At 37.4% G+C, this 19,010-nt stretch overlaps 1 protein-coding gene across 1 annotated transcript in view; it reads left to right on the plus strand.

Annotated features, from left to right (window-relative positions):
- LOC107737662 (membrane-associated guanylate kinase, WW and PDZ domain-containing protein 3-like) overlaps window positions 1-19,010 on the plus strand; it is a 60,905-nt gene that overhangs the window by 38,511 nt on the left and 3,384 nt on the right. The window contains exons 10-20 of the mRNA XM_016549254.1: window positions 2,674-3,243; window positions 7,146-7,177; window positions 8,136-8,325; window positions 8,425-8,519; window positions 8,603-8,795; window positions 9,807-10,001; window positions 10,869-11,054; window positions 11,266-11,362; window positions 13,525-13,618; window positions 14,790-14,927; window positions 15,859-15,997. Coding sequence (XP_016404740.1) covers window positions 2,674-3,243; window positions 7,146-7,177; window positions 8,136-8,325; window positions 8,425-8,519; window positions 8,603-8,795; window positions 9,807-10,001; window positions 10,869-11,054; window positions 11,266-11,362; window positions 13,525-13,618; window positions 14,790-14,927; window positions 15,859-15,997 — 1,929 coding nt within the window. The remainder of the gene's footprint in view (window positions 1-2,673; window positions 3,244-7,145; window positions 7,178-8,135; window positions 8,326-8,424; window positions 8,520-8,602; window positions 8,796-9,806; window positions 10,002-10,868; window positions 11,055-11,265; window positions 11,363-13,524; window positions 13,619-14,789; window positions 14,928-15,858; window positions 15,998-19,010) is intronic.

Raw genomic sequence — 19,010 nt, forward strand, 5'->3', positions numbered from 1 at the left:
GATTATACCGATTGGACTTGATTAGGAAAGCCACACACCTGTCTATATAAAACCTTACAGCTCACAGTGCATGTCAGAGCAAATGAGAATCATGAGGTCAAAGGAACTGCCTGAAGAGCTCAGAGACAGAATTGTGGCAAGACACAGATCTGGCCAAGGTTACAAAAAAATTTCTGCTGCACTTAAGGTTCCTAAGAGCACAGTGGCCTCCATAACCCTTAAATGGAAGACGTTTGGGACGACCAGAACCCTTCCTAGAGCTGGCCGTCAGGCCAAACTGAGCTATCGGGGGAGAAGAGCCTTGGTGAGAGAGGTAAAGAAGAACCCAAAGATCACTGTGGCTAAGCTCCAGAGATGCAGTCGGGAGATGGGAGAAAGTTGTAGAAAGTCAACCATCACTGCAGCCCTCCACCAGTCGGGGCTTTATGGCAGAGTGGCCCGACGGAAGCCTCTCCTCAGTGCAAGACACATGAAAACCCGCATGGAGTTTGCTAAAAAACACCCGAAGGACTCCAAGATGGTGAGAAATAAGATTCTCTGGTCTGATGAGACCAAGATAGAACTTTTTGGCCTTAATTCTAAGCGGTATGTGTGGAGAAAACCAGGCACTGCTCATCACCTGTCCAATACAGTCCCAACAGTGAAGCATGGTGGTGGCAGCATCATGCTGTGGGGGTGTTTTTCAGCTGCAGGGACAGGACGACTGGTTGCAATCGAGGGAAAGATGAATGCGGCCAAGTACAGGGATATCCTGGACGAAAACCTTCTCCAGAGTGCTCAGGACCTCAGACTGGGCCAAAGGTTTACCTTCCAACAAGACAATGACCCTAAGCACACAGCTAAAATAACGAAGGAATGGCTTCACAACAACTCTGTGACTGTTCTTGAATGGCCCAGCCAGAGCCCTGACTTAAACCCAATTGAGCATCTCTGGAGAGACCTAAAAATGGCTGTCCACCAACGTTTACCATCCAACCTGACAGAACTGGAGAGGATCTGCAAGGAGGAATGGCAGAGGATCCCCAAATCCAGGTGTGAAAAACTTGTTGCATCTTTCCCAAAAAGACTCATGGCTGTATTAGATCAAAAGGATGCTTCTACTAAATACTGAGCAAAGGGTCTGAATACTTAGGACCATATGATATTTCAGTTTTTCTTTTTTAATAAATCTGCAAAAATGTCAACAATTCTGTGTTTTTCTGTCAATATGGGATGCTGTGTGTACATTAATGAGGAAAAAAAATTAACTGAAATGATTTTAGCAAATGGCTGCAATATAACAAAGAGTGAAAAATGTAAGGGGGTCTGAATACTTTCCGTACCCACTGTATATATAATAAAAAGAAGGAGCCAAGACAGCTCTCGTTGCTGGAATCAAAATGAACAGTTTAAACACATTGGCAGGATTTGTATCTGCGCTCAAATTAACACAGTAGCCATGTTCCAGATCCGAGTGAGTTTGCCTTGCTGCCTATTGTCTTTATACACAGTCAGATAGCTTCAAAGACACTATGCTTACTAAAATTGAATCTTATTAGAGACTGATTTAAAAAGGCTTTATATAGACAGCAATTACAATGGTCACTCACATCCCACACAAACAGCAAAAATGTCAAAAATGCATGATTCAAATGTTGCTGAACTAAAACAAATAGCATAACACACAGATATCGGATGTAATTGTGTTTTAATTAGAACTATAAACTTTTTTTGTTGATCCTTTTCAGTACTGGAAAAAATATAGTTAACGCAAATGTATTATGGAAATGTATTATGGAAATACATACAATTTTGCCTTATATTTTGTCCAGAAATAGCTATTTTACTGTTTGAAACAGCCGTTGCATCAGGAATGCATACCGTAGAAAACGCTTCAAATGCCAAAAATGAATATTCTATTAAGGGCAAAAACAGTGTTGTTGTTGTGACACCAAACTATTAAAAATCATTTTCATTAATTTAAATAAAATAAAATTTGAATTAAATTAAATTATTAACATAAGAACTAAAATAATAGATCATTTAAAACTTTAAAACAAAAAAGTTTGCCTGTAGCAACAAACTAAAACATAAGCAAGTTAAATGCTAAAATTACTAAAACTGATATAAATTCTAATGAAAACTGAAAGTATGAGATAAAAAGTTATTTTAAATATTAACAAATACTCCAATAGTATATGAATAATAGTAAAATAACAACAAAAAATGCAAAGCACTTGCTTTTTATTTAGAACATTTTAGTACTGAATAAATGTAATTTTCACTGAGCTTGTCACATTGCATTCTGGGAATGCCTTATGTGTGAAGGATAAATTCAACGGTGCCTTTGGCCATTTTGGCCATAACAAGGTATCCAACTGTTTGAAACAGGCTGAGTGCGCATAAGAAACCTGACTAATGATTACCATTGAATCTAATGTTAAAATGCTTCCATTATATCTAAAGTTATAACACAATGTATATTACATACAAATATTGAAGTAAGTAGTGGACTTTAATCAGATTGAACAATTTGTCAGTACCAAATAAATGTAATTTTTTAATTGGGCACATCATGTGATGATGGCCAAAACAAGATATTTTGCAAGGCATCATAACTTTTCCTAAACATGCTGTCTAGGTAGGGTTTGGAACAGCTACTTCATTCATACTTATTCTTTGTCTGTCGTTTAGGTGATGTTATAGTGGACATAAATGGTACATGTGTGCTGGGTAAGACCCATGCAGATGTGGTCCAGATGTTCCAGTCCATTCCTGTGAATCAGTATGTGGATATGGTCCTGTGCCGTGGATACCCGCTGCCAGAGGACACCAACTCCAGCGAAGAGGGCACGGGCGACATAACTGCTATGCCGGGAATGGACGGGCAGCCCATTCATTCAGACAGGACGCCCTCTGTGCAGGACCTCCATTACATGACCACCGATGGCAGACATCCAGCTGCAGCAATGCCCAACGGACGCTACCCAGAGGCGGGAGAGACCACCCTGCTGCAGCCCGAGCTGGTCAGCGTGCCTTTGGTAAAGGGGCCGAGCGGATTCGGCTTTGCCATCGCAGACTGTCCACTGGGCCAGAAGGTGAAGATGATTCTGGATGCGCAGTGGTGCCGAGGTCTGCTGAAGGGGGACGTGATAAAGGAAATTAACAGGCAGAACGTGCAAACCCTCACCCATGCGCAGGTGGTGGACATCCTCAAAGACCAGCCCATGGGCAGCGAGGTCAACGTCCTGGTGCTCAGAGGAGGTGAGTTATGGAGAGAGTCTGACCCGGGGTCCAATTACCTCCTATTTATTTTGACTGCATCCCACTGCAGGCCTCATCTGGCTCTAGTGACAGTTAAAGAGATAGTTCATCCAAAAACGAATATTATTTCATTATTTTCCAGTGTTGTTTTAGTATTATTTATTTATTTATTTTTTAAGATTTATTTTTGGAATTTTGCCTTTTATTACGATAGGAAGCAAAGTGGGAGAGAGAGGGGGGGCGGGCTTGTAAAAGTTCCTCGAGTTGGGATTCGAACTCGGGACGCCCGTACTGCAACAGCATTGTATGTTGGCATGTTGCCCACAAGGCTATTTATATACTATTGTAGTATTTGTTTATATACTGAATTAGCTTTTATTTTTATATTTTTGTTTTCATTTTAATTTTTGTTTCAGTTTTAGTTGTTTTGTTATATACAGTGGGTACGGAAAGTATTCAGACCCCCTTAAATTTTTCACTCTTTGTTATATTGCAGCCATTTGCTAAAATCATTTAAGTTAATTTTTTTTCCTCATTAATGTACACACAGCACCCCATATTGACAGAAAAACACAGAATTGTTGACATCTTTGCAGATTTATTAAAAAAGAAAAACTGAAAAATGCTCAGTATTTAGTAGAAGCACCCATTTGATCTAATACAGCCATGAGTCTTATTGGGAAAGATGCAACAAGTTTTTCACACATGGATTTGGGGATTGTGTACATTAATGAGGAAAAAAAATTAACTTAAATGATTTTAGCAAATGGCTGCAATATAACAAAGAGTGAAAAATTTAAGGGGGTCTGAATACTTTCCGTACCCACTGTAAATTATGCATAAACTTTGATAAGCTTAAATGAAAATTAGAAATGTTGCTTGGGAAGCTCTTTCTGAAACTAACTGAAATATAATAGGTTGAAATGACTACAACTAAACTGAAATAAAAATAATGTTGAATAGAAATACTTAAAAACTAATATGAATAAAAATGGCAAATAGCACATAATATATTATAGCAGATTTTTTAAATATTTATATTCAGGTTTAGTTTATTTTTATTTCCATTTGTGACCCTGGACCACAAATGTAAGGGTCATAAGGGTCAAGGTTTTGAAATTGAGATTTATACATCTTTCCATAGATGTATGGTTTGTTATGATAGGACAATATTTGGCCAAGATTCAACTATTTGAAAATCTGGAATCTGAGGGTGCAAAAAATCTAAATTTGATATATTTACGGTAGGAAATTTACAAAATATCTTAATGGAACATAATCTTACTTAATGTCCTAATGATTTTTGGCATAAAAGAAAAATCTATAATTTTGACCCATACCACGTATTGTTGGCTATTGCTACAAATATACCCATGCAACTTATGACTGGTTTTGTGGTCGGGGGTCACATTTGAATAATTTTAGTGCTTAAAATTTATTTCAGTTAGTTGCAAAGGCAACATTTCTCATTTTCGTTAAAGCTTATTAAAGTTTATCCCCAATTTATATAACTAAAAAATAACTAAAACCAATCTTACTTCTCATCTAATATTTTTATATAATTTGTCATATAATTTAATTATTTTATTGCAATTAATGCAAATGATTTTCATAGTTTTAGTTTTTGTTAACAATAATAATAACATTTACTCACCCTCATGTCATTTCAAACCTGAATGACTTGCATTCTTCATTGGAAAAAAGGACTGTTTTTTCCATAGTCAAAGTCAAAGGGGTCAAAGAAAGTCAAATGTCGTTTGGTCTCCATTTAGTTTGGAAAATTGTGCATTCCACACAAGAAAGAAAGTCAGTCATACAGATTTGGAGTGACATGAGTCTGAGTAAATGATGATGACAGAGTTTTCATTTTTGGTGAACTGTCCCTTTAAAGAAGAACTCCGAGAGATAAAATTGTGATGAAAATGATTTATGTAAGCTGAAGATGTGTGAAGAAGAATAAAGCGAGAGACATAGCAAGGAGGGTGAGAGCTCAAAGATATAGACGCTTGTGTTTGCGAGTGAAGATCCTCACATTTTAGTGAGACTGATCATCGTATATCACTATAATACCATTAACGCCTGAAGGAAAAAACGTTCACGCTTACACTCCGTAAAACCATCCAAGTACAGCAGGTTACTGGGGTGATTGAAGTTCATTTGTGACATAATCGAAATAAAGTGATGTCATTCTTAATTACTCCTCTTCATTTGAGTACAAAGTCTCTACAATTTCAGTTTGTGCTGCTGCGGTTTGTGGACACTTTATCAAAGGTTTATATGCATGAGACAGTTGCTACACCAGTTCTACCATCTCCTGAACTCGTAGAGAAAAAACCCAGACAATGTTTTAATGGAACTGAATGCTGTATTTGCATGCACAGCAGCGGGCGCATAGCGGCTATACACACAGATCTATATTGCATCTAGTCTGTGGTTTGTCTGGAGCCCAAGTGAAAATATCAGGTTCTGTGTTCACTTACTGACTTCCAAGTTTCGGCTGTCACAGCGCAGACATCGGATTGTGGCTACAAAAGGTCAAGCGAATTCATAAGCAAGCTTTTCTTCTCTGACTTATACAAACACGATTATATGCTCAAAATCTGCACAAAGAGCAGTGTAGCACAGATGTGGATATTCTACATACATAGTTATTGTTTTTTTGCAATAGAGACAGCTAGGCCTTGTTAGTATTCAGAGTTAACATGCAGGCTTCATCATGCGCACACACATACTGTACATCAACATGCCTGCCACAGATCATCATGCTCCATTGTGTATATATTATGTCTTCTCATTTATTTCTCCAGTATAAGTAAACGCATTGTGGAGTACACTGCCCCTTAGTGGCTAGTGTTGATTTTTTATAAAGGTTTTCCACTGTATTAATATATACTACTGAAAATCAGCTTCAGGATTGAAAAATTTTGGATTTTAATAATACGTTTTTTTTGTTTTGTTTTTGTTTTGTTCCTCTGCAAAAGTTTGGGGCATGTTTTAATGTTTTTAAAAGAAGTCTCTTATGCTCACCAAGGCTTTATTTATTTGATCAAAAATACAGTACTTTTTGTGAAATATTATTACAATTTAAAATAACTTTTATTATTAAAAAATTATTTTATTTTTCAGAATACATTCTAACCTGCTGGAATAATTCTTATTATTATCAGTGCTGAAAACAATGGTGCTGCTTAATTTATATGTGGAAACTGATAGCCTACTTTTTCCGGATTTTTGATGAATAGAAAGTTCAGGTTTACAGCATTTATTTGAAATAAAAATCTTTTGTAACATTATGAATGTCTTTATTGGTCATTTTTGATCAATTTAATGCTTGCTATAAAATAATTATTAATTTCTGTCAAGAACAAAAACATACTGACCCCAAACTTTGGAACAGTAATTTGTGCTATGTTTTTCACATTGAGACAGATGCTGACTTGATTCATATTTTGCAAAGCTCTTGATATTGGTATTAAAAGTGAAGTGTGCAGAAAAACAATTAATGCTAAAATACTTTCTCCAGCTTGTACAATGTTTATAGAAAGCCAGTTATAGGTTGATTTCTGTAATTTTAAACATTCTGTTTGTTTTGTCCCAACTTTGGCTCAGCCAATGCCATGAGTTTGGGGCGGGGCTATCTGTTTATCTGACCAATGACGGACTAGGCAGCGTGTTCTGTAAGCCTGTTTGAAATACTCATTTCATTTCATTTCGTGTCGTTGGTGACGCAAAACTGGCACACTTCACTTTTAAAGATTTTAAATTTACTAAATTAACTGATGAATTGCCTTTCTCCTGCAATAAATGACTCTGTCTAACGTAATTATATAGTCTTGGAACGTACCTCTTCAACTGCACTTGCTCATTCTCATTTCCCTCTTTATATCTGTTTGTGCCTGCAGGTCAAACATCTCCCGTGAAGTCTCTGAAACCTGTAAGTTCAGCTAAATGTCTTTTAATTACTCAATTTTTGGGATTGAATTTAGACACACTAGGGAATTTTGATGAAATGAAGATGAAACGGTGAATTATTTATCTGCCTCGTTCTGGGTTCTTCAGCGAAGCGCGTTCCTTGCAGTCGTACATTATTCACGGAGCAAGTGCCAAACGCTATAATGTTAATTTAAGAGCAGGATGTGGTGAATCACTTCAAGACAAACACGAGCTTCTGCAGCGAACGTCACTGCTGAGTCAACAGGCCCCTCAGGAGTGCTCCCTATTGGGCTTCTCTCACAAGTGTTTCTCATACAGGCTCTAATGTTGATTATCTCTCACAGCAGTTTGTATAGCATTGTATTCAACACGGATATAAACAATGTGAGTCATAAGGACACGCTTTGAGTGACTGCATTAAAAATAATGAGATTTCTGCTTGATTAGTACATGATTAATAAATAGTCAAAAAAGACGCATTTGACTTGATGGCCTATTTAAAATAATTCACCCAAAATTGATAATTCTTTCAGAATGTATTCATCCTCATGTCATTGCAAACCTGTATGACTTTCTGTCTTCTGTAGAACATAAAAGATATTTTAAACTGAACAATTTTGGTTCCCATTGACTTTCATTGAATGGACTAAAAATACAATGGAAGTCAATGGGAAATAAAACTCATTAGTTATACATTAGTAATATAGTAACATACATCAATTATACATTAGTAACATTTGCTTGTGTTCAGCAGAGGAAAGAAATGCATATACGTTTGGAATGGCGTGAGGATGAGTAAATGATGACAGAAATATCATTTTTGGGTGAACCATCCCTTTCATATTGAGAGACGCCCATGTTTGGCATAGTACTCGGGATAGTGTTATTCACTGAAGTGCTGTAATGTTGATGAATATTTGGTAATGTTTGTTGCTGTGTGTGTCCGTCTGTTCATTTAGATCACTCCAGCTATTCCCAGTGCCCAGAAGCAGGACATTGCCACCAGTTCCGTCAGTACTGAAACTCCCAGTCCAGCTGAGCCTGGGCCCCAGTCCCTCCCCTTTCCTCCTCATGCCATCCGCTCCAACTCCCCAAAACTGGACCCGTCTGAGCTCTACCTCAAGTCTAAAGCCATGCTGGAAAGCAAACGTGAGTCTAGAGAGCTAGTAGTGGACATGTGAAACAGTTTTGCCATTTACACCAAAATATTTATAGCTGACAGCTAATTTTGCTGGGGGGGATTTCCAGCCGCCAACACTAAAGAACTGGACGTGTTTATCAGGAGGAACCAGGAGACTGGATTTGGGTTCAGAGTGCTGGGTGGAGAAGGACCAGACCAGCCAGTGAGTGTTGACATGCTTTGATTTGTCACTATATTGTCACAATGGAAAATGATGTGACCTTTAACCATGTCATCTCTCTTTAGGTGTACATTGGTGCCATTGTTCCTCTGGGTGCCGCAGAGAAGGATGGGCGTCTGCGGGCCGGAGATGAGCTCATCTGTATTGACGGCGTTCCCGTCAAAGGCAAATCTCACAAACAAGTTCTGGAGCTCATGACCAATGCTGCCCGCAACGGGCAAGTGATGTTGACTGTGTGCAGAAAGCTCACCTATCCAGGTTCGTACCCTGCTGCTGTGTATCCGTATGTGATAACTGCATGCTTGCATTTATGTTCTGATAGCTGTAGACATCCTCCGGAGGTTTCAGTCGTATCTGACAATGATGTCTGAAAAAAGATCCCCTCCCTGTGAGAAGTGAGCGTTTTGCTCCATTAGTTCTGAGTAAAGGGCCGAGTTGAGCTATAAAATAATAACCACAAAATCAAAATTTAATGACCACTGTTTTCAGTCAAAGCAAAAGACTGTTTATGTGTTAATAAAACAATGACTCAATGAGCTGAGTAACTATAAAATAAAGACGCCTCGAGACAACACACACTGGATAATTTGAAAAAAAAAACTTCAATTATGAAGCCATTCTGAAATTTGGCTTTATGCCTCGTAGCAGTTTTTTTCAACACTTTCATAATGTTCTCTTTCAGTTTTGTTAAAGCAGACTGGGATTTTGTTCTTTTGTTTTACTACATGTTGAGCATTGGTAGAGATTTTTGCCAATTGTTTTTTTCATGAATCATCAGACCAAGATTGAATCGGGCAAACTATTTAAAAAACAAAAACAATACAATAGGTGGATGTCTAAAATTAGCAGTAGTAAAGAAAAATTTGGCTTTGATGATTATTACATATAAAACAGTATTACTTGCCAATGACCAAACACTTAAAGTAACTGCCAGAACAATAAAAATGATCCGCACCTCACTGATACATAAACAATCCCATTGCGATTTGGAGAATTAAGTTATAATTATAGAATTTATAAAGCTATTTTATAAATTTAGAAAATATAATTTAGAAAATATAAAGCTGAAATAAAATTAAAAAAATAAATGTGATAAAAAATCTTAGTACTTCAACTAATCTAAGTTTAAAATTTTCAGTTTTTGTTTTAAGTCTTGTAAACCATTTTGTGCTTTTGTCATGTATATAATTAGTACAAAAATAACACTGTACAGTATCTTTGTCAAATCGTTGTTCATTTAAACACTGAATATTGCATACGCTTAAGCAGAAAGAGAGGAAGATGATGGGGGTCAACCTCAGGCCCCACATGCTCCAGTGCTGGTCAACGGCTCACCCAAAGCACCCCACAACGAGGTGTCCGGCCACAGCCACCCTCAGCCCTATGACGTCACTCTTCAGCGCAAGGACAACGAGGGCTTCGGATTCGTCATCCTCACCTCTAAAAACAAGCCTCCGCCTGGAGGTTAGAAATGACTTTCAAAGCTTTTTTCCATTAGTCTCTCCTTGTGTGCCTCTGTCTGTCTCTTCATCTCACCCCACCCTAATTTTCAAGCTTTTTGCTACTTTTCTGTCAGCTACCGAATGCACACCTTGTTCTGCTGCATTAGATGTGCAGCTACAAACTCATAACATTGTTGAAAATGTGGCTGAAATCTACATTACGTCTTTCATCCAGTCGCTTGAAGGGGCGACATACTGTACAATGCAATTACAATAATACAATCAAAGCTAGCTTAGCTGTGAAGTATTACAGTAATAAACCCAGAGCTGTAACAAAAAGCCTTATTCAGATATAATGGCTTTTACCATTAGCTCTGAATGTGAACGTTTGTAGGATTTATTTGTGAAATTATGCTGTAAAGTTGAAAATGTAGTTTGAAGCTGAAGGGTGTATTTTCCCTTGTGATATCTAGGCTGTATTTAGTCAAGATAGTAATATTGTGAAATGTTAGTTTATTTTAAAATGTAATTTATTCCTGTGATGCAAAGCTGAATTTTCAGCCGCCATTACTCCAGTCTTCAGTGTCACATGATCCTTCAAAAATACGCTGTTTTGAAAACATTTCATATTATTATCAATGCTAAAAACTGTTATTTATGTGGAAACACATTTTGTGATTTTTTTTTTATATGTTCATTTCATAGTGTATGTACCGTGTAATGCATGGTGTTTTTCCTGATCATGTGACACAACTGTAAACCTTTTGAGAATAATCAAATGTATTTATATGTATCAGTTATCACTATCTCAGATCTTGTGGTGCTTCTAGTCTGTCAGTATATCTAAGATGTATAAATGAAATAAGCATTGATCTCTGTCTGTCCTCAGTTATCCCGCATAAGATTGGTCGCATCATAGACGGCAGTCCCACAGACCACTGCGGTCGGCTGAAAGTGGGTGACCGCATCTCTGCTGTGAATGGCCAGTCAATTATTGAGCTGTCCCACAATGACATTGTGCAGCTCATCAAAGAAGCTGGGAATGCTGTTACCCTCACGGTTGTGCCTGAGGAGGGTAAGCTTTTGAGGAAACTATATCATTTCTCTTCATTATTCTGGTGAACAATAAGCTGATAGAAGGAAGCAGTAGAATGCATATTGATTTTTGTTCTGTAACATACAGGTTGTTAAAGCATTTGACTTTGAGGATTGAAAGTGTCACTTGGGATGGAGTTGTGTGTGTTATGTGTGTTTCTGCCACACTGAGAATCCTGTTTACTTTTCAGAACACAGCGGACCGCCGTCAGGCACTAGCTCAGCCAAGCAGAGCCCAGCCACCCAGCACAGAGCCGTGGGACAGCAGCCTGCCAGCCGAGATGACAGGTACAAGCTCCATCCTGACGGCCAGTTCAATCACAACACACACGTACACACACACAATCAGTCTTTACAGTCCACATACAAACATTTTACTGTTTCATTAAAAAAAGTCTCAATGTATGGCTATTGATTGTTACTTTTTTAAGAACTATGATCATCTAAACAACACGATTTAAGTATTTATTATGTGAATTTTTCAGTAGCCCCTCACTGCAGAACACAAGAACCCGGGGGGCGTGGTTGGATCCACATCTAGGGGGTGGAGATTGGTAGGTTTAGGGGTGGAGATGGGTGGGTTTAGGGATCAGGGGGTGGAGACGGGTAGGTTTAGGTATATGTAAGGTGGGACGCTACCTGGATCTTGTGTTCTGCAGTGAGGACCATCTCAAATTTTTTATCAGTTTGATTTAAGAACAAAATATTTTTATTCTGCATCATTTGCCATCAAACTGTAATTTAGTGATTTTTTCCCCCCATTGTATATAGGATACATAAAATACTAGCTATGAAATTAGTGAGACAAAGATGACCATTAAAAACCAAACATTTGCAAACAATTCAATGATTTAAAATGTGATTGAAATGACATTTTGACAAAACGTCTGTGATACATGTACACAACTGTTCAGTTTGGGGTCAGTAAGGATTTATTTAAAGAAATAATACATTTATTCAGCAAAGATGTATTCAGTTGATCAAAAGTTACAGTAAAGACATTTATGTTACAAAAGATTAATATTTCAAATAAGTTCTGTTTTTTTCCCGCTTTTTTTACTCAAGAATCCTGAAAAAAACTCAAATCTATGGTTTCCACAAAAATATTAAGCAGCACAATTTTTTATTGATAATATTAAGGAATGTTTCCTGAACACCAAATCAGAATAAATGCAGTGAAACCAGTAATATTGTGAAACATTATTACAATTTAAAATAACCGTTTTCTATTTTAATACATTTTAAAATGTAATTTATTTATTTGATGGCAAAGCTCAATTTTTAGCAGCCATTACTTCAGTCTTCAGTGTCACATGATCCTTCAGAAACTGAAGGCAGTTTTAATATGCTGATTTGGTGCTCAAGAAACATTTATTTTTATTATCAATGTTGAAAACAGTTATTTGTGAAAACCATGATGCATTTTTTCAGAATTCTTAGATGAATAGATAATATATAAATAGCATTTATTTTAAATGGAAATATTTCGTTACATTATAAATGTTTTACTGTCACTTTTCATCAATTTAATGCAGAATAAAAGTATAAATTTTTTTTTTAAAATCTTACTGGCCCTAAGCTTGACCTTAAGCTTTTAAACAGTAATGTGTATATTAGATCATTTTAGGAAATGTTTCCTGAGCACCAAATCATCAATAATAGAATGATTTCTGAAGGATAATGATAATTCAGCTTTGCTATCACAGAAATAAAATATATATTTTTAAAAACAATATTACAGTTTTTACTGTATGTTTGCACATACGGTATATCGTCTTGGTTAATATAGGAGACTTTAAAAAAAATCTTAGTAACCCCAAATGCTTGAATGGTTGTGTACATTCAACGGCTGGACATTCATAGTAGATAAATTAAACTATTGAGGATGTGTGGTTTAAGAGACCCAAATATACTTTTAGCAAATAATAAATACTATAGCTAAAATAGCTTGTCTTTTATACCTTCAAGAAACAGGGCCCAAGACCTCTGCAGATATGATATGTTATGCAACATGACACCCTGCCCTCTCCACTTCTACATCTTTCCAATTTCAATTACCTCTTTCCATTTTCTCCTCTGTCAAGAATGCTCACGACCTCTCCTTTCATTTCAATCCCAATCCAGGTCATTCTTTTCAGCATAAAATTGAGTAGACTTGTTGTGAACTCGCTCCACAGTCATGGCTCAGATAAGAGGGGCAGCCACTGTCTAAGCTTTTGGCCACACTTAAGACCAACAAAAGGATGTAATGAGCTCCGCAGACCATTGAGGTCCGGAAGAGAGACTCTCAGCCTCTTTGTGCGAATTACGATTTTGAACTGCATGTTCTCATGAACAAAACCGCTCTTAGCTGCGCTGGATAACATGACGTTGGATGAAGGGAGATGCTTTCATTTTGTGCAGCAGTTCATTAAATGCCCTAAAGTAGCGTTTAATTGTGTGTCATTTAGGAATGGCGTAGAAACGGAGGAGAGGAAGGACACTATGGCCCGAGCGGAGTACAAATCCCAGCCGCAGGGTGAGATCACCTCAGGACCAAAGCAGGTGAGATGTAAATGAGACGACGGCACTTCTTTGAGTAAAAATTTGTGTAGTAATAAAGTTCACAGATTATAATGCAACTGACTTAAAGGCAGAGTAAGTGATTTTTCAAAAACACTTTAGAAAACTGATTCGGGCCGAATCGCAAAACAAACTTGTAGCCAATCAGCAATAAGGGGCGTATCTACTCGTGATGTGGAGGAGAGCGCGTTCAGTGCATGGGACGGACATGAACCGAGCCGAGCGACAGAAAGATAGAGATGGCGGATAAAAAAACAAAAGAGGAAAACGTCTGCTGGACCAGGAGATCAATACCAGAGTCCAAAAGGCCAGTCAAGCTCTTGGGAGACTGCGCTCCAAAGCAGCGGCATTCGCCTCTCCACCAAGCTCAAAGTATACAGAGCAGTGGTCCTCACCTCACTTCTGTACGACTGCGAAACATGGACGCCCTACCGGAGACACATCAAACAGTTGGAGCAGTTCCACCATCGCTCCCTCCGGTCAATCATGAAGATCCGCTGGCAGGACAAAGTTACCAACCAAGAAGTCCTGGACAGAGCTGGCTCAACAAGCAATGAATCCATGATTCTGAAAATGCAGCTCCGATGGTCTGGCCACGTCATCCGCATGGACCCGCAGAGGATGCCAAAGCAGGTGTTCTTTGGAGAGCTGGCCGCAGGGTTCAGACACCAAAGGCGCCCAAAGAAAAGATAATCTCAAGTCACATCTAAAATGGGCTGACCTGAACCCAAAGCAGTTGGAGCTTGCCGCCTCTGACAGAGCCAGTTGGCACGCCCGAACTAATAAAGCAGCCACCGCATTTGAAGAGGACCGTCAGCATCATCTTGCAGCTGCAAGAGAACGCAGACACAGAGCCGCCGTTACCCCTGCCCCAACTACTGGCGAACCTTGCCCCCTCTGCAACCGCCTCTGTGCTTCTGCCTTTGGGCTTCGAAGCCACATGAGGACCCACAGATGACTGCACAAAGCCTCGATCGTCATTCTCGACTCCCGAGAGACTCCCTCCCAAGAAATGTGTGATAATATATTTGCATAGTTTAGCGAGTCTACAGTGCAATTAAATGTAATGTGATCGGTCTAAAGTTGAATTCAGGCTGTGTTGAGCTGTTTATTTTAACATGTAAAAAATGTAACTGATATCTCTCTTTTTCAGGGCTGTTATCCTGTGGAGTTGGAGAGAGGACAGAGAGGTTTTGGCTTCAGTCTGCGAGGAGGGAAGGAGTATAATATGGGCCTCTTTATACTTAGACTAGCCGAGGACGGTCCTGCACTGAAAGATGGCAGAATACATGTGAGCTCTCGTGACATTAACACATAATACACAAAGAACCGTAAGACATTATTACAATAATAAATGAAACAATGAAACACCTCATATTAATAAATGGAACAGTGAAAAATGCATAATGTTTTACGTTACATAATATTTTAATGATTATATAAAATAGAATAATACATTACCATTCAAAAGTTTGGGGTTGGTAAGATTTTTAATGTCTCTTATGCTTACCAAGGCATATATTATTATTAATTATTTGTAATTTGTTATTTTCATTATTAATGTTTATTTAAAATACAGAGAAAACAGTAATATTGTGAAAATGTATTACAATTTAAAATAACTGTATTCTATTTTAATCAATTTTAAAATGTAATTTATTTCTGTGATTGCAAAGCTCAGTTTTTAGCAGCCATTACTTCAGTCTTCAGTGTCACGTGATTCTTCAGAAATGGTTTAAATATGCTGATTTGGTGCTCAACAGACATTTCTTAATATTATCAATGTTGAAAATAATTATTTGTGAAAACCGTGATGCACTTTTCAGGATTCTTTGAGTAGATAATATATAGCTATAGATAATAACAGCATTTATTTGAAATGAAAATATTTTCTATCATTAGAAATGTCTTTACTGTCACTTTTGGTCAATTAATGCTGAATAAAAATATGACCCTAAGCTTTTAAACAGTAGTGTGTATTTTAGATTTAAAAAAAAAAAGAATAAAAAAAAGAATAATAAAATGTAATAAATATTTAACCATTATTATTATTATACATAATACAAAATTGTTAATTAAAATTAAATTATGCAACTAATAAAATACAAAATAATACACATTTTTTATGTTTTCTAACATGAAACATTTTATGATATAGTTTATTGATATTGTCAGTGGTTCTTGTTAAAATGACAGAGGAATCTGTGTTTGTGACCGCGCAGGTGGGAGATCAGATCGTGGAGATCAACGGTGAACCCACGCAGGGCATTACACACACACGGGCCATTGAGCTCATCCAGGCCGGGGGCAATAAAGTGCTGCTGCTTTTGAGGCCCGGACTGGGACTGGTGCCTGATCATAGTGAGTCTATTTAATACCTGACCTCTCAAACAAGTCAGGCCAATGAACCGACATACCCAAGAGAAACGTTCTCCATAGCAAACCACCTCTTTAGGTTTGTTCAGAAGTGCAGAAGCGCTCATTTGAATTCCGTCTGCTTCATGAACCGAGAAAAATCAGTTCCCTGAAGCCGACATGTTCCCCTCTGAGAAACAAATAATTTTTTGAAGATGGGTTTGTTTTCTACTGCTGTTTCAAAAGCCATTGAAAATGTATTGTGACGGTTATCTTTTCTCAACAGAGTGTTTTCTAAAGGTACTTCATGCAACATGGGTACTGTTGTTCAGAACATTATTACAAAATAGACTCATATAGAGTATAACCACGGTGGTTTTATTGAAATATTACAATCATCATCATACTTACCTTTATATTGCCTAAACATTGCATGCATATGGATCAACACCAATTGCAAAAATAGATAAGTACGCACACAAGTACTCAATTATTAGTGAATAAGGCCTATTGGGTGATTTGGGTATGTGGGTCATATGCATGTTATGTCAGATCTTCCTATCTTCATGCATTGCTGTCACTCTTGCTTCCTGTCTCAATTTTTGCTGGTTTCTTTCTCTCTGTCCGGGCACTGTTCTATGCACCTCTTTCTCTCTCTCTCTTCCTGGTTTAGGTCTGAACTCTTCCTCCTCCACACTGTTCTTCCACATGAAACCAGAGCATCACTAAAGGCTTCTCTGCTTTTCTTGGTCTGTCCCTAATAACTTTGGTAAACTTTGCTTTCCTCCTCTATGCTTATTTTGTGTATGTGCAGTTCTACCTTTTTTCCCTTTCATTTGCCTTAAAATGAACCTTCTGCTTCTGAAGGTCTCGAAAGAAAAAAAAGGAAATGTCAGTGGTGAGAATTCTGCAGATTTAATTTCATGGCCATATATATCTATATAAACATGCAGTGATTATTCTCTAGAACAGTTTCCTCTTTTGTGTTCATTTTTGTTCACACTTTCATAAAACAATAATCACATAAATTGTTGCTTTCAATTCAATGTAAATGTACATAAAATGATTTACAGTACAACAATTAGTATTATTTATTTACTATTATACTATTTATTAATATTTTGAATATGCTTTTATTTTTATAATTTCAGAATATATATATATGCATATATATATATATATATATATATATATGTGTGTGTGTGTGTGTGTGTGTATATATGCATGTATGCATGTATGTTTTGGCATTTTTAAATATATATTTTTTGTCTATTTCTATTTAGCATTTTTATTGTTTTAGTAATTTAAATACTTCATCTGAAACTTAGTTGCCAGCGCAAGATTTATAATTTTTAAAGGGTTAGTTCACCCAAAAAGGAAAATTAGCCTGTGTTTTACTCACCCTCGAGCCATCCTAGGTGTATATGACTTTCTTCTTTCAGACGAATCCAATCGGAGTTATATAAAAAATTGTCCTGGCTCTTCTAAGCTCTATCATTGTGGTGGGTGTTTCTGTTTAACAGTCCAAAACACGGTAAATAAATTGCGCGCATCCATAATAAAACGTGCCTCACACGGCTCCGGGGGGTGAATATAGGCCTCCTGTAGCAAGTCCATGCGTTTTTGTAAGAAAAATTCCATATTTCAAACATAATAAACACTTTTCTCTCACTTCTGCTGACTGTCGTATGCGGAAGCTGTTCTGGCGGATGACGTAGGATGTATGTGTCGTGCATGTATGCATGTATGTTTTGGCATTTTTAAATATATATTTTTTGTCTATTTCTATTTAGCATTTTTATTGTTTTAGTAATTTAAATACTTCATCTGAAACTTAGTTGCCAGCGCAAGATTTATAATTTTTAAAGGGTTAGTTCACCCAAAAAGGAAAATTAGCCTGTGTTTTACTCACGCTCCGGGGGGGGAATATAGGCCTCCTGTAGCAAGTCCATGCGTTTTTGTAAGAAAAATTCCATATTTCAAACATAATAAACACTTTTCTCTCACTTCTGCTGACTGTCGTATGCGGAAGCTGTTCTGGCGGATGACGTAGGATGTATGTGTCGTGCGCGCCTGCACCTCTGAGATATGCTAGTCTCACGAGTTTGTTTACAGGAGCAAAAGAAGCAACGTTTCCTTACTTTAGCAAAGGAAAGCCAGTCTCCTCTTGGCTTATATCAAAATCCTCCGACATTTGTCTTTACAAGTCCTCGGTTTGCACGTCTAATTCATGACCGGCGTTTTGTTTTGTTCTCTCTCTGCGTTCGTCACTAATCACGCAACGCCGACGTCTTACGTCACCCGCCGGAACTGCTTCCGCGTATGACAGATAGCGTAAGTGATAGAAAAGTGTTTATTACGTTTGAAATATGGATATTTTTCCTACAAAAACGCATGGATTCTCTAGGTGGGTGTTTCTGTTTAACAGTCCAAAACACGGTAAATAAATTGCGCGCATCCATAATAAAACGTGCCTCACACGGCTCCGGGGGGTGAATATAGGCCCGAATGTGCGCACTTTATTTAACGTGTTTTGGACTGTTGAACAGAAACACTCGCCCACTGCAATGATAGAGCTTGGAATAGCCAGGACAATTTTTAATATAACTCCGATTGGATTCGTCTGAAAGAAGAAAGTCATATACACCTAGGATGGCTTGAGGGTGCGTAAATAACAGGCTAATTTTCATTTTTGGGTTAACTAACCCTTTAAGTTTTTCATCCACTATGTTTTATTTCAGCTTTATTTCAGTTAATATTTTTTGTTAATGATAATAACACTGATAATGATTAGATATTTTAATCAGTGACAGCACTTTTATTTGTAAGCTATAATCTGACATGTCATAATTTAATCAAAATTGAAATCTTTTCAAGAACCCCCTGGAGTTCACATGTCCTTAGTTGGGAGTACCGCTCTGGAATGATGCATCCTGGGTAAATCTTAGAGCCTAAATATGTGACCAAATATATTTCATACCAGTTAAATGAGAAAGAAATTGAAACCCATGTCAGGAGC

Source organism: Sinocyclocheilus rhinocerous, unplaced genomic scaffold, assembly GCF_001515625.1.
Source record: "Sinocyclocheilus rhinocerous isolate Xijiao unplaced genomic scaffold, SAMN03320098_v1.1 scaffold72, whole genome shotgun sequence".
Lineage (NCBI taxonomy): Eukaryota > Metazoa > Chordata > Actinopteri > Cypriniformes > Cyprinidae > Sinocyclocheilus > Sinocyclocheilus rhinocerous.